Below are 23,486 nucleotides of genomic sequence, written 5' to 3'. Positions count from 1 at the left end.
TGGGGGGGGGATGTCATATGCCTATGGTAGACTACTAAGGGGCTGTCTACATGGAGGGAGGAAGATCATAGCACTAGGAAGATCCTAGAAGGCGGAAAAACTTTTCGTTTGCTTTACATGCAGAGATTTCGGTCGAAGTGGTTACCAAGTGGAGAAGGAAAAGAAGAATAACTGTCGGCCTTGAGCAGCTGAACGCCCGGCTGTCGCCATGTTTGTTCTTTTTGTCCCTAGTACTAGGATCTTCCGAGCGAAAGTAGTTTACATGGTGCTAGGATCTTCCTATCCCTCAGCTAGGAATTTCCTCTCTCTAGGAAGATCCTAGCGCTAGGGCCAAGTACAACTTTTTGCATGTAAACTGAATAGGGAAAACATATGGCGCTAGGATGATCCGCCCTCTAGGATCTTCCTAGTGGTAGGATCTTCCTCTCTCCATGTGAACAGCCCCTTAATAACCTAAAATGTGATGTACAGCCATTTCAATTATGAAAACCTCAAGCTCACGCGACAAGACCGAACGGTAGTGTAGCGTCAGTCTAAATATTTGTACAGTCGAACCTCGATTATCCGGACTTTTTTCTATGGTCCCAATTTTTTCGTGAATATTAATTAGTTGTGATTTTGAAAACTAAAAGTCGTCAAAAGCCCAATAATCCTTTCAAAAGACTGTTGAAACAGCGTATTATCCTTTTCGCGTACTATCCTTTCCGAGATAATAACCTCAGTTTGCTCGGCATTGTTTCTCTCCACTCAGTTACTATACTCAGGTGAATGGGTAATGGCGAACAACCTAAAAAATGCAGGAGGAACCCTACGTTGGGCTTACAACCCACACGAAAAGAAGTGCTAGTTATTCTTCAATTGACTAACAACCTATCCTGGGGTGAATAGTAAGACTTCTTATATTCTAATTCGCTCACCCGCTCAACCGAATATAAAACATTTATCATGTAATAAGCAACCACTTATAGGGTGTGTCAACACGAGCCGTGTACGACCCTCTTTATTATGTCTTCAATATCAACTGAATTACAAACAGTATATTCATAAACAATATGGCGCAAAATATAAGAAAAACAAAATTGCAACTGTATAGCACTAATATAACAATCAAAGCATAAGCTAGAATAATGCAAAAGCAAAACATGACAAGCCAAGACTTGAAAAATAAACCACTTGATAAAATATAGTCATTGGGTATTTAATTTAGAGGGCGAACTGAGTGCGGTCGTATGACTCGAATGAATACAAATCGAGGCCTCAGCATATATATACCCGACGCCCCGCTAATGAAGCATTGTGACAAAGTGTCACAAACACCCAAAAATGAGGTTACGTAACCCATGATAAATACATTTATATTCTAATTCGCTCACCCGCTCAACCGAATATAAAACATTTATCATGTAATAAGCAACCACTTATAGGGTGTGTCAACACGAGCCGTGTACGAGGCGAACTAAAAGAACGGGAAATAAATTAAATACCCAATGACAAAGAAACTGACAATAAAGCAAGAATATTATCCTTTATGTAGCCATCCTTAGCTTTATCTGACTTCCAACGACCGTGTCTCTTAAACAAACGATCAGAAATCTGGGCATTTGCTGCAGCAGAGGCGCCTCCCGCTCTAAGGCTATGAAGACCATAATCTAGTTTGGAAAGGCCAACGGCCTCAAAAGCAGAAAGCACTATCTCGCGCGCCCTGGAATACGACAATGGAGCAGAGCCGCGAAAACTGTAAGATCCATAACTGCTGCGAAAAGTAAGAGGACGGAAAATATAATCTTCACTGTCTTCCAAAAATGAAGCTACTGCAAAATAACGAAGAGTTAACGTTACAGGACAAGTAGGCTTAAGAGTTTTAGCAATGACCACCCAAGCCCCATCTCTATAAATGTCCGTCTTGCTACGTTGAACAAAAATTCTCATGAAGGAATCTTCAAATAGAAAATCACACCTGCGCAATTGAACTAACTCGTTAAAGCGGAAAAACCCCGCGTAACCCAAAACACACAAAATGAGCAAACGTAAATCAGACAAACTAGCGGAAGCAGAGCCATAATGTGCAACCAAGCGCTGAATAACCTCAGGCGTTACTGGTTCTTTCTTTTTGACTGGAACACTGAGAAGCCTTTTGGCAGATTCTATTAATTGAGAAACAAAAGGTGAATTACATGGGTCGGGTTGGCCCGCTAAATCATGAAACCACTTAAGCCCGTAGTGAACTTCATCAATAATACTACAAGAAACCGATTCATAAATCAGACTAAGAAAAAACAAAGAAACATAAATACTAGAAGCGGGAAAAATTTTAATCTCTTTGAACTGAGAAGCCCACTTCCTCCATGAATTGAAACCTCTTTCATATTTCTTGGCGGTGTTAGCACTTTTGCTCTTTAGCAGCACTTCAGGGAGATCCTGACTTAATGTCTTAAGGCGACTGTCTTCCACATGTTGAAAACTAGGCTGCAAAGCCCCTCTGACAAAATCTGTGAGAACAACGATAACATTGCAAAAATAAATAAATATAACTTGCAATATAAAAGTTCTGTACAACTCTGCACAAACGCCACTCGGCGACAATTGAATCAATGAAGTAGAAAACAAGCCACTCGGCAAACTAGTTTCATTCGAAACACAGTCATGAAACAAGCTAACAAAAACTCTCTGAGCTCCTAAGGATAGTCGTTGACCAGTGAGAACAAAATCACTGCAATCAGAAGCCACTCGGCATAAAGGCACCATGCCTAAGAATAAGAAACGTAACAGCTAGCGTCAAATCTGACAGCTAGAACTGCACTGTTAAACTTATGAGAGCCAATAAGCGAATCCTTATAACAGCCAAGGGCAAATATCCCCGAGGGATCTGGAAAGTAAATGGACTCAACAACGTATGGTTGATGCTGGAGTGGGCTTGCAAAAAGAAATGGCCAAAAAGCATTAGACGGCCAGTAAGGGACCACTAAAGTCCCATAGGCGCGGCATGCAAGGAGATGTTGGATAACCCTTGTGATACAATGAACCGGCGGAACGAGCCAATTATTCTCTGCTGTCCACGAAACTGAAAAAGCATCAACAGCCTCTGTGCCCGGTACACGAAACCTAGAATTAAATCTAGGGAGATCGGCATTGGATGCATTAGCAAATCTATCAACAGTATGGGGGCCCCATACTAGATCTAAATGGGCAAAAAACCACTGGGTAGTATACCAATCGTCGAAATCGATAATGTTGCTAATCTCATCAGCACAAACATTAAGCTCTCTGGGAACCCATTGAGGGACAAACTGAACATGAAAAATCCGACAGAAATCAAAAATCTCAAGCGCGATAGAATGCAATTCTGCGTTAGGACTCCCTATCTCAACTATACGAACAGCCCCTTGATTGTCAGAGTGCCATTTAACTGACTTGCCCTGAACCGAATCCTTGAACGACGTTAAAGCAAAATGTACAGCTTTAAGCTCTCTCCATGTAGAGCTCTTTTTAGCCTCACATGGACTCCACATACGATGACATACTTCCTCAGTACCAACAAGGAACGCGCCACAGGCTACGTTACTAGCGTCTGAAAAACTAAGCAAAAAAGGCGCCTGGTAAGGCACTATAGCTCTAGAATTAAGACTAACAATATTGTTTTTCCAGAAAAATATTTCTGAAAGACAATCGTTATGATGCCCGACATTGAACCGGGAATCCCATGAAGATCTGGATTCTATTCTCGGTTTTCACTGTCACGCCATTGAAAAAAAAAATCGAAACCATTCCATGAATGAAGTCAAGAAATTGACATGGTATAGAGGATAAATAAATAAGACATCTGTCCAAGTGTCAGGTCTGTGCGGCATTCTGTACTCGAGTTATTTGACAAAATGTTCCACATAAATTTATAGAGCTTAGTATGGAGACGCCATGTTTGTGTCCCTCTGAGGGGCACAAACATGGCGGCCGGAAATGCGAAAAAACATCTGGAGTTCACTTTTGCCAGAAAAGAGGTTTGTTTGCCCTTGTGAATTTTCGAATGTTTAGATTAATATTTCTCCTCAAACTTAAATTGTTTAGAATGCTGAAAATCACCCGAAGAGTCATTTTTAAGATACGGAAAAGCTCTGTCACGGCCGTCCTCCTTATGTCACGCACGATGGAAACTCAGAAATTGAAACCGTTCTATTTTCAAAAGGAAGCATGACATCGAGCTAAGAACTTGTGAACAGACATATTTTTAGGTAATCTTTCCTTGAATGAAGGTGAAAAATTTTGTAGGCCTCCCAGTTTTGAATTTTAGAATTTGGTGACGTCATGTGAAAACCGAGAATAACCTTGTACAAAAACCGGGTCTTAAGACGAGTCAAATTACCCAATACCGGTGACATTGACATAACGTGGCCTGCGATCGAGGCACAATCCCGAGCAGTAACATACGGGGCAGATAGAAGGAATTTCTCTATAAGGGCAATGAAATTGGAAATACGCCTGTCGATAATAGAAAACGAACCAGAAAAAAGATTCCAGTTCAGACCCAACCAGACAAGCGACTGCGTAGGCTCCCAAAGTGATTTACTGGAATTCGCAACAAACCCTGCATTACTCAACGATGTCTGAACAAAAAACGAGTGCTCTTTAGTAATTTGCATAGATTCACCCTTACCACACCCGTCATCGAGAAACACAACTATCTTAATGCCACTAAGCCTCCAAAACTTAACAAGCGGCCTGAGGCATTTGGTAAAAATGTACGGGGCCGAACTAAGCCCAAAAGGTAGAACTGTAAAACAAAAATATTTGACAGTACCAGAAAAAACCCAGGAAAATCCTAAAAATGTCTGATGATCTGGGAAAATATCAAAATGGTGATAGCCAGACTTAAGATCAAAACTGAAAAGGAAATCACCCTTGTTGACATATGATAACAAGACCCTCCAATCTTCGCACTTGAACTTTTGCTTCCAAATAGACTGGTTGACATGTCTCAAATCAAGAATAAGCCTTTTCTTGCCTGACGATTGGATTGACACAGAGAGCGGGTTAACAACATGTGGGACAAAAGGTACCTCAACAACCGAGTGATTACCAACTAATTCAGATATAGCCGACTCGACAAAAGACGCATTATCCGAAGCTGACTTATTGTTATTCAAAAACGCCCTGCAAGGGGTACTAATAAAAGGGATGCGATATCCGAACTTAATAGTATCAGTAACAAAGTTATTAGCGCCAATGGTATACCAATAATCAAGCTTAGCCTTAAGTCTGCCCTTGCGTACAGGCAATACAGAATTCTGTTCGTATTCAAATAGATTGCGATCGTAATCGAAATCGACTAATGAACTAGAATCAATCTCTCTTAAAAATTCTAAATTGGAAAGATCCATTATAACAAGATATATGAATACTTAACTTAAACGCCAAGTTCTTGGGAAAAACTTTCATTTACCTCCAGCGTTTGAGGAGAAACCAGAATTCGTCTGGCTGGAACTTGAAGATCTTGGTTGAGAGTTACCACGGCACTCGGACCTCCAATGACCTTGCTGACCGCAGGCGAAACAAATATCACCAGGCTTTGCTTTGCTAACAGACGTATAGGCACGAGAAGTGGAAGCAAAGTTGAAAAGACGCTGGCCAGCAAATGAAGTGGTGGTGGCAGAAGGTTGGCTTTGCTTGACTGCGGACTTCCCTTTCTGCTGTTGACGATCTTTACGTTTGCGAAGGGCTCTCTGCTCTGCACGCCGAATACGCTTCTCGTCCTCCGATCCACTAGCCAATTCGTCAGATAGATACTCGTTAACCAAATCCCAACCAGCGGCGGATTTATCTGCCAATCTGATAAGCTTGTTGCGTTTCTTGATGTCAGAATCCAATTCTTCTAGGCAACTGCGAACGACTTCAAGTTTCCTTTTACCTAGAGCGGTGGAAGCCGATTGAACCTTCTCCGCAAGGCCAGAATTGAAGTAGAACTGCTTTTTGTTCCCTTCAAACTTGAAGGAAATTTTGGACTCTTCTTTCAGCTTCTTAGCAATAGAGTCGCTGTTGCTTAAGGAATCTTCCTGGATGTCTCTCTTTAACGCGGTCAACTTCTTGTCAAAATAATCTTTAAAGAGAGCGAACGTCGAGGCTAAATCAGTAGACTGCTCAGACGTAGAAGGCGGAGTAGAAATCTGCTGCGAAGCGTCGCCACGAGGAACCTCGACATTTGGTTCATCGACGTTTTCGGTGTCAGACATAATTTAGAGGGCGAACTGAGTGCGGTCGTATGACTCGAATGAATACAAATCGAGGCCTCAGCATATATATACCCGACGCCCCGCTAATGAAGCATTGTGACAAAGTGTCACAAACACCCAAAAATGAGGTTACGTAACCCATGATAAATACATTAGTCACTTGATGCTGGGCGCCCTGTGATAGGCATCTCATCCGGAGAAGTATGATGGGTATCCTGATATGGACTAGCATCCCGGGGGCGGGGGGGAGGGGGGTGCAGTAGCAATATTCCTAGTCACTCCATGATGGATATCCTGTGATGGACTAGCACCCCATCCAGGGGAGAGAAAAGAGGTAGCAATAATCCTAGTTACTTCGTGCTGGGTATCCTGTAAAGGACGGGGAGGGGGGTGGGGGTAGTAACATTACTCAAAGTTACTTCATGTTAGGTGCCCTGTAAAGGACTAGCATCAAATCCATCCTACTGTACTACGTTTCATTGAAAGTTACGTCTGATAGGGTAAATAAAGTAGTTTTATTATTGTAATACCCCAGCAGAGTAAATGATTGTAGTATTTGTTACACCTGCATAAACTAAGCTAACTGACTCGAAAAGTAATCATTTTGTCAAAGAAATCGATCTGAATGTATCTATGGTGTCAATACTGCCGTCATAAGTTAACTTGTAGGAACTTCAGGGTCGACTGCCCCACCAGTAGGATCGTATATTTTGAGCGGCGATAGTTAACCCTTTTCTAGTACAAGTGTCAACTTTATATGTGTATACTCAAACGAAAATATTTGGCACGCGAAAACGTTTAATTTTTAAACGATACTTTTAAAGCCTTATAATTTCTTGCCGCTAGTTAACCGGTTAAATTCAAAAACTAAATGTAAAAAGAATTCTCAGGCTTGCACTAATCTTGACTAATTCACTATAATCCTACAGTAAAGCAATCCGAGACACAACAACAACAACAACAAAAAAAAATGATTTGTGTCGTGAGAGGCGGGGGGGGGGGGGGGGGAACTCCTTAACAGTCAGATCAAATTATCCCAACTTTCACTATGAGCCGCAAAAGATGGAGACCATTTATGAGAATCAGTATGCTGATAAAGGGGCTCACACGGTTTGGACCTCCACTAGTTGGTGGGTCAGTGGACTGAATAGAAGAACTGAAGGCGGTTATCATTTCATCCAAGGCATCGAGAACCTGCTGTGCGGTGGGTTCGCCAGACCAGCAACCTTCATCAGTGGTTGTATTTTCAATCTTGGGAACGTCATTTACTAGAAAACCTCCATTGATCAGGAAAAAGCCCTGCAGGTCACATATCTGACGGTATGCTTTCGTGGCGGGGTCGAGCGCCATATAATTCTTGATATTTTTTAGGTCAGCAGCTGTGTTTGGCAACCCAGCAGACGATGTATAACCTTTTACTTTAGTTATCAGCTGCGGTACTGTTTTTTCATCAATGTGGTCACGAACGTGCTCGAATCGCCCTTTATCGGTTGCAATCCATTCCTCCAGGAAGCCACTGCAGCTTGTGCTGGAGTCGTTGCCACACCTAACACCGTCTATCGGCGGCGGGGAAATCTTCACCGCCTTTACGTTACCTTTGATGATTGTTTCAATGTTGGTGACCTCAGTGCGAATCACTTCACCACAGTTTTGGCCTTCCAGTTGAGGCGTTTTGCAAACCAGGAAGCCGACCGATGATACATCTTTGATACGGCATGCAATCTTGTCCTCACCGGCCTTCCTTTCAACACAAAAAATGGTGTAATTGATGTTGGGTTTTGTTTGGTTTATCTTTTGGCGAGCGGTGTCGAAGTCATCTGCAGCTACCATAGTTGAGGATGTAGCCAAGCAAAGGACGAACATGGCGAAATAAAGCTTGCTTGATTCCATTGCTGTCTGTGAGAGAGAAGTCAGTTAATGATATTATTGAACATTGTGTTCACTGTCCCTTCTATCAATTTCTTGGCTGGAAATATACACTATTAATTGTAATTTTCAAAATGATCAGAGCGATAGAAACGTACCGTGAGTCATCCGCCAAGCCAAGCCAGGGGATGAGGTAACGGAGTGTTCAGTTCCGGGGGGGTGGGGGGGTCGGTGGGGTCGGTGGGGGTACTCAAGAAAGTATTCCACGGGTAGGCTTCGTCCTGAGGTCCAAACCCTTACCCCGAGGTCCAAACCCAAAACCAGTTTTGACAGAAAAGGTAACCCTTTTATATACCTTCCAAAGAAAATGGCACCTCTTTCACATAGTGATACCTACAGCAGAAACACTGCACCCGGCTTTTTGGTTGGTCTGTTCGAGATATTTTAAAAGACCCTTTCTAATACGTAAATGACAGTTTTCTCAACTCGTGGAATCCCTACCCTAGTGCATTACAGGGAGTGCACCCGTGTGTTCAGTTTACGTGTAAGTGAAATCAATGATTTACTTTTACCGGGAATCAGTTTACAGAAGTGAACTCGCAACACTGTGCGAATAGTAAAACACTTCGTGTATTTTCATGGTTTTGTTGTGTTCAAGGAGTTAGCTCAAGCTGAGCAAAGTACGTTTTTGTACAATATAATAACTACAGACCCTTAATTTGACGAAGTTTGCAAACTTTACGGGCGGAAAAATGTTCCGCATTCCTTGTATAAAGTGAAATCTTACTGAAACAACGAGGAAAATTGCTCTAAAAATGAGGCGATCAGATCAAGGTTAATTAACAGACTGCAAAGGTCGCAAAGATTTTGAGTGTATTGGGAAAATGGAGGCATTCTCAAATATCTTATTTTGCGGAGTTTGGATTTTACTATAATTATTAGGTATAAAACTCTGCAACTGAAGCATATATAAACACAGCGATTTGTTGAATTCTTAATGTTAGAGCTTCGCTCCAGACTGGTCCTAAAAAGCTTTCGCTTTGGAAGTTTGCAGTTATACTGCATTCGACCTTCTGTTTTAATTCTCCTGATTAGTATTCTGATAAGTATTAGTATTAGTATTCTGTTTTAATTCTCCCGATTAGCTTGTATTTTTACATTCGCGTTTTGGAGTTGACGATGTCACCTAGCAAACAGGAAGAAGGCGAAGATATTTCCTTCTGATCTTACAACTAGGATTGCAACGGAAACGAAGCATCGCTAAAGAGTAAATTTACGTCCCATTTATTCCAGTTTTCCATTTGGTCTAATGTTACTGCCGGAAGTATTCAAGAATTGAAACTTGGGAATGAAGAAAGCGGAAATAACCCACAAATCGCCGAGCACGTGGCCTGTTGTGGTTGTGCAGTGAACGACACTGTGAGTTAAAGAAGCACCAGAAGGTACAACGAACGTACAATAAGCCATTTATGTCTCTTATCAAACCTCTCGTGTTGGGGCATTTTTGTTACTTTCACAATCATCGGGTTGCATACGAACTGCAACTACTTGCAACTCAAGTAAATAGTACACTTTGTAACCCGTAAAATTCTAAACTCCAAAGCAGCTGTTCAGGGAAGCGATCGGTCTTCGTGCTTATAAGCCTTTGTGACAATGTCTACATGTTGTTTGCAACTGTCACTAGTTAATCGCCGGAGTTTGATTTACAAAGCTCGGGCCTTAAGCACCGAGCATTCGGTTTATGCAAATTTCACGCAGTAATTGCAGCCAAAAGTTGTATAACACAACTAAATTTACAAACAACAGATACTCGGGTCTCTCCCTTCGATTAAAGGTCACTAGTAAGCGAGTCTCTTGTATTCTGAAATTTAACTTACCTAAAAGGCCGTTAACGTTCAGTGAAGCAAATGTCGTCGGTGAAATCTCGAGGCACTGAGCTTGATTATCTGGAGGCGTGGATAAGAGGTTAAGATCAGTTATTCCTGTTGTTCTCCGAAAGGAAGGAAGTCATAAGACCCCACTTGAAAGCCGGAAACGGATCACACCCAGTAATTTAGCAAATTCCGACTTCCTGTTTCGGTTGGCTAGGGAATAACAAAAAGAATCAGGACATCTTTATAAACACCAGACGGGAACCTTTTTGATGACGCAAACAGGCGTTCAATCATGTCACCAGAGGCAATTTTCTTTCTAAAGATAGTTTTATATCAATAATAGTGACCGCGGCATTTGTTTCACGATTTGATCAACGGGAACTTTTCGGGACATCTCGACTGACATGTCTCGCGACTGCTTAGCGCCACTCAAAATCAGGAGATCAGGTCGAATGCTTGTGTAAACTGTCCTTCACAAGTAAAGGACATCGATTAGTGGATTTAAATCCTTATTACTTTGGCGAGAATCTGGTTACTCATAAATCCGTTGCTGAGATCTGCTTTTTACTGGGAATATTTCAGTTCCAACAATACCCACCTATTATTTTACTATTACGCCATTTCATTAAATAAGGTCAACCGAGAACGCGCAAAGTATAAGACCGATAATACACAGTGATGTCCCGGTTTGACCGGTTTACAACAGCGAATACGAACAAAGACATTTCACTGGCTTTCTGTGTTGTTTACGTCATTCGCACGCGCTATTTACTAATGGACATATAATGTCGGGTGTATTTCAATACTCTTTCCAGAAAAGAGAAGCCAAAAATAACAAACTTTTTTTTGTAGTGGAATAATAAATATCTTATTCGATGGTTTTACACATAGTACGGGCGGACATTTTGCTCATTGCTCGTATTTTTCCTCGCCCCTTCGAGGCTCGGAAAAATACCACGCAAGTCGCAAAATATCAACGCATTTTATATGTAAAACCATCGAATAAGATATATGTACTAAATAACGACGAAGAAGTTTGCATTTGTCACAAACTCTTAGATCTTAGACCTTAGATCTTTTATGCTCCTTGCCCCAGTCTCTCTCTAAGTAGCATGGAGGAGAATGGGACGAGGGCTCTCCCGGCAAGGCCCTCTCGGGGAATGAAGAAAAAATTTAAAATTATTCAGTTACGTTCACGTTCTGATACACGGTCTGAAAGCAACAAAAATGCACCAACAACGTTAACTACAACAACAACAACAAGCTTTATAACAAATACAGTATTGCAAAAACTACTCATAGTTAATTATTGGTTCGTTAACTAATTCCTAAGATAACTTAAAATAGAATAAAAAATAATAATAAATAAAGTAACTGAAGTCTTTGCTTATTTTAAACTACTCATACAGTAGACGTAATCATTCCGGAGAGAAGTTTATCTCTCAATTCGAAGCACGAGGAAACAAATGAAATTAATTGAGTGTTTATAAAATAGTCTGTTGAGTTCATTATATGCGATAGTAAAGTTTCTTTTACTAATAGTCGTGTAAATGGAAGGCTAGGTTCTATTTTGGTAAAGAACATATCTCTTAAAGAAGAGTAACTTGGGCAATCTAATAAAATATGAATTTCATCTTCAACGGTTTTACAGTTACAAACATTACACACCCTTTCATTACGGGGTATGTTGTTGTACTTCTAAAGATACAGCCCAAATGAAGGGCAAAAATGGACAAAACGCTCGATTGAAGGGCTAACGCTCAAAACGTCAGTTCTCGGATTTCTTTACGGTGGCCAAATTGCCTCACAAACTGTATTGATAACGCCAAACTTCCGTTTCCACACCCACCGACAAAGCACCACAGTTTCTATAGAAACCAGCCAGCTGTTTTTTAATCGCAGCTACCGAAAAGTATTAAAACGTGGATATATGTGGAAGAAAACTAGTCAGTTTGTAGCCCTTAAAATATCTTTCTCAAGTTAAAACGAACCAAAAGTAAGATTTAAAGGGAACTTGGTTTCTCGGAAGAAAAAAACTACATATTTGGCAGGATAATGGTGCGCTATCTATAACACTTGGTGTTTACTCGTTTATCTCATGATTACATTACCGCCCCGGAGAAAACTTGTTGGCTTTTATGCATCTCAACTTAATTTAAAGGAAATGTATTTTTCGTCGATATTGGATCGAATGTTCGCGAAATTGCGGAAAGTAAATTTAATGAAATGATAAAAGCAAGAATGAGAATGGGTGACCAGGTTATAAATCTAGAGCAATCTTTCACTTTCTTTTTGTTGTTTGTTTATTTGTTAATTGTTTGCTTGTTACTTTCATTAATTTAACTACTATAAAAAAAAACTTTATGGCTCGTTTAAAACAGTGCCTGTAAAAAAAATCAATCCCCTTTCTTCATCTATTTCATTTTCACTTATCTATTTTTGTCAAGTTAATTTTTGATTTTTATCTATCATGAAACATATTTCGATATTTTGATTTGATAGCTCGCGGAAGTAGAGCGCGCTTGTTTTCTTTTCCTTTATTGTTTGTTTCTCTTTGTTTTGTTTTGTTGTGTGTTTTTTTAACAACTCAGAAAATATCCTCACTTCCCTGGAGAAATTGTCGGAATATTCAGATTCCTATAAAAGTTTAAATAAAAGAGCAAAATACACACTTAAACTTGAATCAAAATAAAGCTATTTCTTTCAACGTTGCAGGAAAGCTCGTTGATAGATATAAAAGCCCGTTTGTACATGTAATTGTTCTAGCACTTTCTTAATGTCGCGTATGCAGCGCGAGTTGTCACGTTCGTGTTGCAGTTTTAGCGGTGACTTACTGCCGCGATGTCGCAGGAGTTTCGAGTTTGTTTGAAACTTGATGTAAATTTTATGGATTTCCCAAAAAAACGTATATCGCACCGAAATCGAAATCGATATCGCTCTGAAATCGCAGCTGACTTACACGTGCGATTTGAAGTTGCAGCCTTCAGTTGCAAATTGCACGAGAAAAGTCGCAGTGAAGTGCGACAAATGTTGCATCAAAACTCGAAACATAGGCTCAAAGCCTATTCTCCATAAGCCCGGTATGTGTAAATAAAGCAACTCGATTAAATTATTTTATTTTGCTTCATATTAACGGCCAATAATTGTAACCGAGTATTTCTCATAAACGCTCTCATAGAATTTATTTTAACTATACACATAAAGAGACGGATCTGAACTACACGTGCTTTCGACCATTTTGAAAACAAATTAGATTTCAAGAAAATCGACTGTAAGTAAAAAAAAACAATGACGTCATTGTATTCCCATGGTAACTCAGATTTTGATAAAAGTCACTTCAAACTTTGATGTATTTCGATTCTAGCAAACAGATGTCTGTCAATCTCCTGTATTTAATTATTATTTGTATGTGTTGTGAATCGTGCTGAAACTTGGAAGGTATCAGTACTGAAAAATCCTTTGGAGCCAGCTTTATCTTCTGTATCGTCAATCCTTTTCGTTCATGAGTTGAATGGCGAAATTATGCTCACTTTACAAAGGTGTATGCAGTATGTGTTTAAAATTAATAAATTAAGGATGATGCCTGTTAATACAGCAGTATTTTTGCGCAGTTTTATGACTATGCTGGGAAAGCAGATCTTAGCAAGGGCCGTTGGAATCCAAAAAGAAAATTGGGGGTAACCACACATTTTTTAGAGATAATTTAGCAACAATAATTCCAAAAAGCGTTAAATACTTAACAACGTATGGCGTTTTCTGAACTATGCGTGGTTACCCCAATTTTCTTCTGGATTTCAAAAACCTTTGTCAAGACTTTATTTTCCCGCACAGCAATTATATCATGCTTTAGAAAACTCTTAATCAAACAATCTTTTCATTGCACCTAAAATATATAGATACCCGTTTAGGCTCAACTTCGATATCCGGCTTTTTCGATTAAGGTGATTGTGATTTGGCAAGAGTTTGTTGACTGCAAGATGAAATTCTCTGTTTCAAACTAAGTCCTTAAAAATATTCCTCAAGTTTCAGTCCGGTGGCTAAACGCTAAACTCTGTCTCAAACAGAACTCAACCCACTCCGACCTCCTCCTCCCCAGCCTGGCCGCCTCCCTGAAGACAAAGAGATAAGCGTGAGCCACCTGAACTAAATGTTTTAAGGATTTAAAAATCTTTTAGATAGATTGTGGCCAGGATACGAACAACACAGGGGATTGCTTCCGTTGTTTGCACCCTCAGGACCCGTTTAAACTTGTAAACATTTAAAGAGACGCGATTTACTGACCCACCTGATCTCAGCATTTTCCTCCTTTTCATCAAATCAGTTTTAACTTCTTACATAATAAGGTAAGTGTTGTTTTACATAGGTGCTTTTAGAAGACTCAGTTTCGTTTTGCTAAAAAGCAGTAATTTATGCCGTACACTTTTCATGAATCAGTGGGCGTCAATAGCTTTGAGGTGTATTTTTAGCGTTTGCGACCAAACTTTCGCATTTTCACTTGGATGGGGAAAAAAAGCAAGAAAAATTTCATCCCTTTCTTGTGTTAAGCGGTTTAGTATTTGTTACTTAATATCTACGTTGCAGTTTTTCTTGGTTTTCCTATTTTTAATAATTTCAGTGCCTTTTACTCAATGTTTGTCACTAATTTCAATTCAGTGCGCATAAAGAATTCTATTATACTTCATGTATTTTTTTAATACTCCTTCTTATATACTTCTTTTGTGAGGTTTTGATCTTCTTTATTGAAAAAAAAAAAAAAACACCCACAAACATCACCACTAGGCTCTTTAGTCCCCCGCAACCGAGGAAATTGTTACGGAAACGAAACATGAATGAAAATTTATGAACGTAAGTGTTTATACCGGCATGTTTTCACGTTTGCCGAGTTTCTGGGAACTTTTCCAAGAACGACAAGAAATGTTTCTAAACTTTTCAGAAACATTTTCCTTCCACAGCAAGTGTCAATAGTTAAAAAAAAAACTATTTGTAACGATGTTTCCATATTCGCGGGGGCTTTGAAGCGGGCGGTAAGGAATTGCTAAACAATTAATGCAATCACAGATCCGCACTCAGTTTGGCACGAAATCAAAGCATCATCAGAAGTGTTACATTCGTAGTTCTCCTGTTGGGAGAACTCGGATTTATTTTTCCCCGAAGCCTGTGTTACTGACATGATAAAACACATCTTTCTTATTAAATCACCATATCACGACCACTCATCAACATTCGGGTCCAAGCAGTAAACAGGATGTTTGTGACTCGAACCTAGTTTAATGGCCTCAGCTCCCACGACTCTCCTGTGGTGGGTGGAAGGTCTAGATTATGCTTGAATCCGACTCCTGTTTGAACAACTCGGATTTTTTTTTTTAGTATGCCTGTGTCAGCCACTGAATAAATTCCTGGAAAATGGCATTTTTCTTCGTAATTTTGTCATATCTGTCGTCTATCCTGAATAAACGTAAACGCTTCGTGTAATTAAGTGGTCCTCTCAGTAAAAGCCTTTTCTAAATTGTCGTTTAAAAACCCGCTGGCGTTTTTGTTAATAGTTTGACGTTTTGCAGATTTTATTAAAACTTTGCGCTATCCCAAGACGAAGGATTATTACATGCAGAATTGCCAAAGTGAGTTTCCCTTGAGGTAAGTTAAGGTTACGGAACTCTTGAAAAACAATTATTCTTTCTGAACTGTGTGTTCCGACCAAAGTTTAAAAAACGTTTCTGATTTTGATTATCCGATCCCTATTCTGTAGTGTTTTCAAGTTTAATGAGCTTTCTATGCATCTTAAAGTCGTCAAAATCGTGTTTATCTCTGCAGAGAAATTGTTATCGCGTTCGCATTTATACATGCAAAGGTAGTTTCCTAGAAGGACGTTAAGTTTATGGAATTAAAAAAAAAGTTGCATATAGGTTAGCGTGTCACCGAGTTTAATTCTTAGCTGGTGTCATTAGACCAGTTGCCGTATCCATGCTGTTTTGCCTCGTATCCCGTTAAGTACGTTTTTTCATATAATAATCCTCTCCTTAATGTACTAAAACTGACACTAACATGGATTTTTTAATGTTATCTGGTTCCCGTAAAATAAGAGGGCTGCGAAAGTCGCCAAAACTGACTGAACTCAGTGAATGAGTTTTTAAACGCGACCTAAAACTGCGCTCAAAGTATTCTAGCTTTGTTTCTTCCTTTTCCTTCATTGTTTCTAATTTGTGCATTCTATATTTTTTTTTTCGGTGAATATCGCGCCCCTTCCCTTTTTCTCTGCTCCATTTTTATCTATAATCAGCCAACAGCGGGTGGTGTATTTAATTTTAATGTGTGTTTATGCATGGCATTTCCTTGTTATTCACGACACAGACGAGAATAAAGTAATTTTCCGTTGGACAGTTTTTAAAGCACAACTTTGAAACTCTCGAAACTCAATTACGAGCTGCTGCATTTTAAAATATATGCGCCTTTAATTCAACATCATTTTACGGCTATGGAGCTGAGCGAGATTTTATTTTAATTTTTGTTATTAATGTTGCATTAGCCTTCGAGAGTGGCGCTCATGAAACTCGGTGATATTCATACCTTGTGAGGAAATGTCATACCTCTAGCTACTGAAGTATGATAATGTGAAAGAGGAGTTATGGTGTTCACACTTGACTACAAGTCACACTTGACTACAAGTCCTCCTAATTTCCCAAAAGGGTTTTTCTTCGTTCGTTCGCTCGTTCTTCCATTTGAGCGTTCGTTTGCGTCTCTAGTTTGTTCAGTTGTTTCTCACGTTTTGCCCGGTTCTCCTTGCTATTCATGCCGGGCCATAAGCATGTTTTAAAAGCTGTATTCAACATTACGAAGAAGTTTCTTCATGTTTTTATACTTATGGTTCAAACTCTTTAGAGAAAACCTGCTTCTTTCTCTTTTAATCCTATCCACAAAAAGTCAGTTTTCGTCTGATCAGATGCAGAATTACATGTAACTTGTCTTTCATCCTCTGTTTTTACTCTTAAGTAAGGTTCCATATTACATTTATACATCTGAGATGCATGTAACTGTGTATGTCAGGGTTTAAAATTTGTACAAGATCAGTCACTTCCCGGAGTAACAGTTGATCTCGCCGCAGAATCAGTACGTGTCCCATTCTTCATTTTCTTCCTATCAGCTTAACAACGTCGTAATCTTAACAACCTGCCTTCTCAATAAGTGAGAAAAAAAAAAGGTTTTTATGATGTTATCTTCTAGTTGGTTCTTCTAAATGTAAAGATTGCTGTGAATGCCGCAAAGAACCCAAATTATTGGAAAACTTAACTTTAACCAAGCCATGAGTTTTTCAAAAGCGACTCAGTTTAAAATGGGCCCGTTTTCCATTTTTCAAGGTTATTTTGCACTGTTTCTCTACTTTCAGCTTTTATCTCTGAATCTGTGCAGGAAACAGCTGGAAAGTAAAAAAAAATTGTTTCCTTTCAGTAGAGCTTTTGTTTTAAATAGCTTCACGTTGCCAACTATATTCTACCCCAGTTGAAGAAAATTCAGAAGTAAACGATCTTAACAAGTTATAAGCCACTTTACAAACATCATTTTGCACACAGGCGATTCTAGTCGTCAATATGGTGAGTGTGATTTATTCAAAATGCCGATGTTGCATGGGCGTATATTTGAACTGCTATTTTGAAACGTTGTGCAGTGTTGAAACAACAGTGCAAGTGATGTCTGGATAGATCACATGAACGCTCCCTTAAGGGGAAAGCCGATTTTTGAATACTACCCAAATGAAAATCATCAATTATTATTATTTTTTTTTTTTTCACCAGAAAAACATTACAACAGAAGCTACCGTGGCTCTCCTCGTTCCTACAAGTTGCTAAGCACTATGCCCTGTGCGAAAAAAAAAATCAAACAACAAATCCTTCCTAACAAAGACTACACTAAAAAATGGAATTGCTTTCATAGGCTAAAGGCTGTTTTGTTTTATTTTTCCCACAAAGCACATTTTAACGAAACATCATTACTGTTATTTTTTGGCCCCGATTTTTTTTTCTCCACGGCAATATTAAATGTAATATGTATTGATATGAATATCCTTGTCATTGTAATGTTGCTAAATTGGAAACAAAAGCTTTGGCAATCAGTGGCGATTTCGCAGCAGCAATCGGCTATAATTTGCACGGTTCAAATCGTTAAAAAAATGACTCTTACAGCACATCATGTATGCGTTTCAATGATCTTGAAATTTATTTTTTAGGTATACTGTGGCTGATTAATTTAGTATGTCCACTGAACCGTCCAATACGAGCAGCATCAACACCCCGCCTTTCAAATGGCGGTCAATGTTCCTGGCATACGGGACCGTCATGTTCCTTATCTTACTTCTCGGTTTCTTTGGCAATTTGTTCACCATCATAGTGCTAAGACAACGAGAACACCGAAAAAAGTGTGTGACCCCACTGATGATCAACTTGGCCGTTACAGATCTGTTTATTATCGTGTTCGGTTATCCAACAATCATCAGCGGTAACCTAAAGGGAGATCTTTTGGTCGCCGAGAGTCCTTTGTGCGTTTGGTCTGGTTTCGTTAACGGCACCACAGGGATAGCTTCCATTGCTACCTTAACGGTGTTGAGTGGGACAGTGTACCAAAATATCAAACGGAACTGCCCAAATTCGCAATCCAATGTGTCAAAAAGACAAAGCATTGTTCTGATCGTGTGTTCATGGCTCTATGGATTCATTGCAATGTCTCCTCCGTTAGCCGGATGGAACCGGTTTGTACCCGGTCGAGCCAGTTTTAGCTGTGCTCCAGATTGGGTAGCTCCTGACGTCTCAAGCAAAGTGTACATCTTGTTGTTGATAGCTATGGGATTCTTTGTTCCGCTGATCACAATATCTGTGTTTTATTACTTGACTTACAGGTACGTATAAAAAGACTAACAGAAAAAAAATAGGTTCAATCACGGGGTGAACTGGAATCGCTTCACACCCGCTTCACGTCCTTTTGTTTAAATATCTCATTTTCAGGGTTGTTCCTAGAATGGATACATCAAAATAAAGCTGGACACCTTATGGTGTTTACACAATGTAATGTAATCGTGCTGGCCTTAACGAGAACACGAGAAAAGAAGGCCATTTTTTGGTAGAGAACTGAGAGAATAGAGCTCATGAGGCAGATAACATCCGCTTTTAGGGTTTAGCACTGATCTATGCTTAGGCCTATGCACTGCCCTTAGCTATCATTTATTGTCATGGCTAACTCTCTGAAATAAGTTAAAAATTACCAATTTTCGTCAGCTAGCCGTCTTTGGTCTAGTGGATAGGAGATATGAAGCAAATTCCCCGGCCTCGTACACTAATTTGATTTTTAAGCTTCTTTTACCGTTTGGAATAGGATTTCTGTTGTGTGAAAATGATAAGAGTTCTTTTGTGTAAATATCATAAGGTGCCCAACCTTGTTTTGGAGTATCCATTCAAGTAACAATCCATTTTGCAAGTTGTGTTCTTAGTGACCTGGGCCCGGTTGTTCGAAAGCCGATTATATAACGCAGCTAATCCTGGATTAAAAATTATGCGAGATTTTCATCTCGCGTATTAAAAATGATTTTAAAAGCTCATTTTAAACTAGTGGTAAAGAAAAGTACGAGGTAAAACTGAGGACAGAAATCTTTTTGAAGAGCCTTCATTGATTAGCAATTAAACTTGAATCAAAGTTCACGTTAACCCAGGATTAGCTTAATCGGGCTTTGAACAACTGGGCCCTGGTCTTTGGTTGGCAGCGAAGCTGGAGCTCACTACTTTTTTTATGAAAATCACAATGTTCACCAGTTCCATTTACGTTTCAAAAGTGCTGAGGTTTTCAAAACAAAGTCGCCCCAAGCCTCGCTTCAATTTAAAGGCAAGGTTACTGACCAAACAACTTTAAATTGGCTTATTGTTCATATTTTGTTACAGGCCGAGGGATGATTTACCGGCGTTAAAAATTGCTTTTTAATCTTGACGTGAGCTGAAAAGAACTGAGTCACTTGAAAATGGTGCTACTTAAATTTCTTCGAACTCTTGACTTACTGAACCAAGAGACAAAGCTGAGTTTTTAAATGAAAAAACTAACGGTAACTTCCCAAATAAGACAAATAATAGGTAAAAAAAATGTCAGCCACTGATGCTAATCATTTTTCATACAAAAGAGCTGAAGGCAAGCTACGTCAGACCTTCTGAGTCTCCCTCGCTCTGTGTAAAGGTGGATGAAAAGGGTGCGATGAGGGCTAGAGTGCGAATTTTCCAGGATGTGAAGACAGCAGGTCAATTCTTCATCGCCTCCGCCAGATATGAGGAAGTAAACTTTATTTCGGCAGAGAAGCTCATTCCGCTCAGTGGCTGATATCCTGAGGGGCACTCCATCTAATCCACCGTACGGATAAAGATGGCGGCTGTACATTTTACCGCAATACCTTGCGAACGTAACACAGCTATTAGGCACATAGAAAGCCATATATTTTTTGCGAAGTTCGTTCGTGCACTAACAACACTGTGTTTGCTAGGTTTGAAGTTTTTGGAACTTTTGTGTGCGTGTTTATGCGCGTTTTTAGGGATTTCGTACGCTGAGAATTATGAGTAAATGTATCAGTTGTCATCTTTTTTGCTACGTTTGATTACATCATTTTCAACATATTAAAAAATAAAATATAAAAATGCATCTCGAGAAATAACAGCTAGCACTTAATTTACTAAAATAAGTCTTACAAACAATGGCAATCTCAGCTACAATGAAACTGATTTTTTTTTAAATCTCTTATCATGTTTGATATCACAGAGTTGCCCAACAACGGCCGTTTTCGATGTGTAACGATTTCCTCCGAGCCCAACGCAGAAAGTACCAACGGAGATTAATATTGATGACAGCTGTCACGATCGTCGCGTTCCTGTTAAGCTGGTCTCCGTATGCGTTCGTGAGTCTTGTCGCCACAATCAAGGGACATCACGTGCTTACACCTGGGGAAGCTGAAATTCCCGAATTGCTGGCCAAAGCCTCTGTTGTCTATAATCCCATTATTTACACATTCATGAATAATAGGTTTCGTCTGACACTGTGGGAGATTTTAAGTGGTAACCGAGGACGGATAGCACCTGAAAATCGGCCACGAAATGTACCAGCGACGGACAACGGCTCAACTAAAGCAGATTACTCGAACGTTGTTTAAGGGAACTAAACGCGATCGCCAAGGAGCTCTTTCATGATTGGATTTTAGTTGGCTGTGAGTGTGATAATAATAAATAATAATACCCGGAGGGTACTCCCCTATAAACTATTAAAAGCTATATAGGTATGTGCGGCGCCAAAGAGTATGGTTTTAGAGCCGTTTTGGTCTGATTATAACCATTTTGGACTGAAAGTCTGAAAACGGGTATAGATTCTAGAAACCAGGTCTGAAAAATGGGTATGAATTTTTAGAGGCCAAGTCTATAACTGGTAGCAGAAAATTACAAACTTTTGTCTGAAATTATTCGATCCATCTTTCGCCCTTTGTAAGGTAATCCGGATTCCAGAATTAATCCAGGAATTTGTTGGCACTGGAATTCGGATTACAGTTTGCCGAAAATCTCCATTTAAAAGATACGAGATGACAATAAAGAAAACTACCTAATAGCCGGTTAAAATATTTCGACATCTAGCTAATCGTTACTCGTTAATTAACGGGTTGTTCGAAAGCCGATTAACGCTAATCCACGATTGAAAGTTAACCGAGGTTTTCAACTCGCTCATTTTAATCTAATGGTAGAGACAAAAATAGCTCCCTGCGCTGCCTGCTGCTTACTGCTACTTCGGGGTAGACAAAAATGAGGTGACATTTTCCTGCTTTTAGGACTGACCATGGGCAATAGGAAACATGGGTTTCGACTAAATAAATATAGCATTTATCTCACATAAAGTTGAATTACTCACAATGAAGTAGTCTTTAGTCTTTTCTGGTCGTTTCTCCCCATTTATTTCTTGTAGAATAGCCCTAACATTCTTTATCGCCAGCATGCGTTCGTTAAGTCTTGGTAACCGTGCCGTGTTTATTGAAACCCTATGCGCGGCCGCTAAGCGCGGGAGCGTTAACGCTAAAAAGTGACTGGGTAGGAAACGATTTAACCGTTGCCAGGAGATTAGAGCTACTGGCCAATCACTGAACCGAAAAGACAATAAACATTGTTTTTCAAATTCGTCTGCACGCGGTAAGAGCACTGCAAACTCCCTCCACCCGTTGCTAGTTGCAAATGTGACAAAAAGATTACTCTCCCCACATGGAAGGAGTCGAAAACAATTTTGAAATATATGACTGGACTGAAATATTTGGGCTTTGAAATGTGCTTAGTTTATTGGATTGCTGTCAGCCAAACTGTATATTGAAATCAATGACAATTTTTCTAAGTCAGATAAACAGAAGAAGGTCAAGAAGTAGATTAACGAAGCAAAACGTTGCATTACAGTATAATATCTTATTAAGGATTTTTACAAACATTACTTGACGTATTGCAGTCCGGTCTTCCCAGCTTGACCGAGTGCCAACTCCAGCTTGTTCGGATGGCTTCAACATCGTATGAAATTTGTTGCAGTTCTGTTACGGCAGTAAATTACTTGCACTTCTGATAAGCTTAAAGAGAGATAGATATTTATGGCAACAATCGCTATAATTTACCCAAGAAAACAAAATCGAACACTTTAAAAAACGTCTTTCGAGCGCTCAACTGGAGTAAGTGTAGTTTAAACGATGGTATTTTTTCCAAACCTGGAATGAAGTTGGTTTGTGGTTCCATGGCAAGGTATTCAAAACAAACAACGAAATATTCCGGTGAAAGAGCTTCCAACTAACGACATATTTGGAACTCGTAGAAACTCTTGGCTTCAGTTTATTTTCCGACACCTCTTCGTTACCAGACTTCTAGCGGCTTTTTAGACCCCCAGGAGCGGGCACCCTTTGCTTCCTTATATGGAGATGGGCATAGTTTCTTCTTACGAGGTTCGCACGATTGATCGAGTTTGTTTCCTACCCAGGGGGGATTATGAGTTAACACTCGCGCGCTCAGTGGCCTCGCCTGGGATTTCAATAGGACGCACGGTTACCAAGACCGTGACGAATGCTGAATTTGTTTTGAGTCAAACGGCGCGCTGTTACTTGCTAATCAGGGCTATTCCACAAGAAATAAATGGGGAGAAACGACCAGAAAAGACTAAAGACTACTTTATTGTGAGTAATTCAACTATATTTGAGATAAATGTAATATTTATTTAGTCGAAACCCATGTTTCCTATTGCCTATGGACTGACTGTAAACTTTCCTCACCGCCGCAAAGACGCAAACTGGTACAGCTTTTTCCGATTGAGTTAAGTTTATTTAGTTGATAATAGCGTTAAGTGGAGACACCACAATTACAATTGATTTGTTCTCAGCACATTTTTCATCATTTTTGATCACAAAGGGCAGGAAGCAACTGATAAATTAGCGATTTACCGTAGCGAGGAAGAACAATTAAACAATTTTGCTTGTTGACTGCAATCGCTTCTAGTGCTTCTTTTT

General features: G+C 39.6%; 4 protein-coding genes across 6 annotated transcripts; 1 reads left to right on the top strand and 3 right to left on the bottom strand.

The window, feature by feature from the left end:
• Window positions 1–3,134: 3,134 nt before the first annotated feature.
• LOC146451151 (uncharacterized) lies at window positions 3,135–6,371 on the bottom strand. The gene is made up of 2 exons (XM_085099533.1): window positions 5,435–6,371; window positions 3,135–3,576 (listed from the first exon to the last, which is right to left on the bottom strand). The coding sequence occupies exons 1-2, from the start codon at window positions 6,219–6,221 to the stop codon at window positions 3,554–3,556; spliced, it is 810 nt and encodes a 269-aa protein (XP_084955659.1). The 5' UTR covers window positions 6,222–6,371; the 3' UTR covers window positions 3,135–3,553.
• Window positions 3,714–5,416, bottom strand: LOC146451152 (uncharacterized). The gene has a single exon (XM_085099528.1). It carries the CDS (start codon window positions 5,370–5,372, stop codon window positions 4,197–4,199), a length of 1,176 nt encoding a protein of 391 aa, XP_084955654.1. The 5' UTR covers window positions 5,373–5,416; the 3' UTR covers window positions 3,714–4,196.
• Window positions 6,372–6,717: 346 nt separating the features above from the next.
• On the bottom strand, window positions 6,718–10,129 carry LOC146451150 (uncharacterized). 2 transcript variants are annotated; one of them, XM_085099531.1, is made up of 2 exons: window positions 9,965–10,129; window positions 6,718–8,117 (listed from the first exon to the last, which is right to left on the bottom strand). In XM_085099531.1, the coding sequence occupies exon 2, from the start codon at window positions 8,109–8,111 to the stop codon at window positions 7,248–7,250; it is 864 nt and encodes a 287-aa protein (XP_084955657.1). In that variant the 5' UTR covers window positions 8,112–8,117; window positions 9,965–10,129; the 3' UTR covers window positions 6,718–7,247. The 2 variants fall into 2 exon arrangements, with proteins under 2 accessions (XP_084955657.1, XP_084955658.1); XM_085099532.1 differs by having other exon boundaries at window positions 6,718–8,113; window positions 9,965–10,120.
• LOC146451149 (melanopsin-like) lies at window positions 8,125–21,614 on the top strand. Of its 2 annotated transcripts, none has more exons than XM_085099529.1 (3): window positions 8,125–9,529; window positions 18,180–18,845; window positions 20,738–21,614. In XM_085099529.1, the coding sequence occupies exons 2-3, from the start codon at window positions 18,205–18,207 to the stop codon at window positions 21,123–21,125; spliced, it is 1,029 nt and encodes a 342-aa protein (XP_084955655.1). In that variant the 5' UTR covers window positions 8,125–9,529; window positions 18,180–18,204; the 3' UTR covers window positions 21,126–21,614. The 2 variants fall into 2 exon arrangements, with proteins under 2 accessions (XP_084955655.1, XP_084955656.1); XM_085099530.1 differs by lacking the exon at window positions 8,125–9,529 and adding an exon at window positions 15,061–15,595.
• The last annotated feature ends 1,872 nt before the right edge of the window (window positions 21,615–23,486 follow it).

Source organism: Pavona decussata, unplaced genomic scaffold (assembly GCF_977016875.1).
Source record: "Pavona decussata unplaced genomic scaffold, jaPavDecu1.1 SCAFFOLD_396, whole genome shotgun sequence".
In the NCBI taxonomy this organism is placed as follows: domain Eukaryota; kingdom Metazoa; phylum Cnidaria; class Anthozoa; order Scleractinia; family Agariciidae; genus Pavona; species Pavona decussata.
Note: the sequence above shows the minus strand (reverse complement) of the source record. Positions and strands in the feature narration are given on the sequence as shown.

Excerpts from the sequence above, each read along its gene's own strand:
- LOC146451152 (XM_085099528.1), bottom strand. The coding sequence starts at position 5,372 with ATGGATCTTTCCAATTTAGAATTTTTAAGAGAGATTGATTCTAGTTCA.
- LOC146451151 (XM_085099533.1), bottom strand. The coding sequence starts at position 6,221 with ATGTCTGACACCGAAAACGTCGATGAACCAAATGTCGAGGTTCCTCGT. Across the intron at positions 3,577-5,434 it reads TTTCTCCTCAAACGCTGGAG|TTTTTCAGACGCTAGTAACG; the intron begins GTAAATGAAAGT and ends TTTTTTGCTTAG.
- LOC146451150 (XM_085099531.1), bottom strand. The coding sequence starts at position 8,111 with ATGGAATCAAGCAAGCTTTATTTCGCCATGTTCGTCCTTTGCTTGGCT.
- LOC146451149 (XM_085099529.1), top strand. The coding sequence starts at position 18,205 with ATGTCCACTGAACCGTCCAATACGAGCAGCATCAACACCCCGCCTTTC. Across the intron at positions 18,846-20,737 it reads TTTTATTACTTGACTTACAG|AGTTGCCCAACAACGGCCGT; the intron begins GTACGTATAAAA and ends TTGATATCACAG.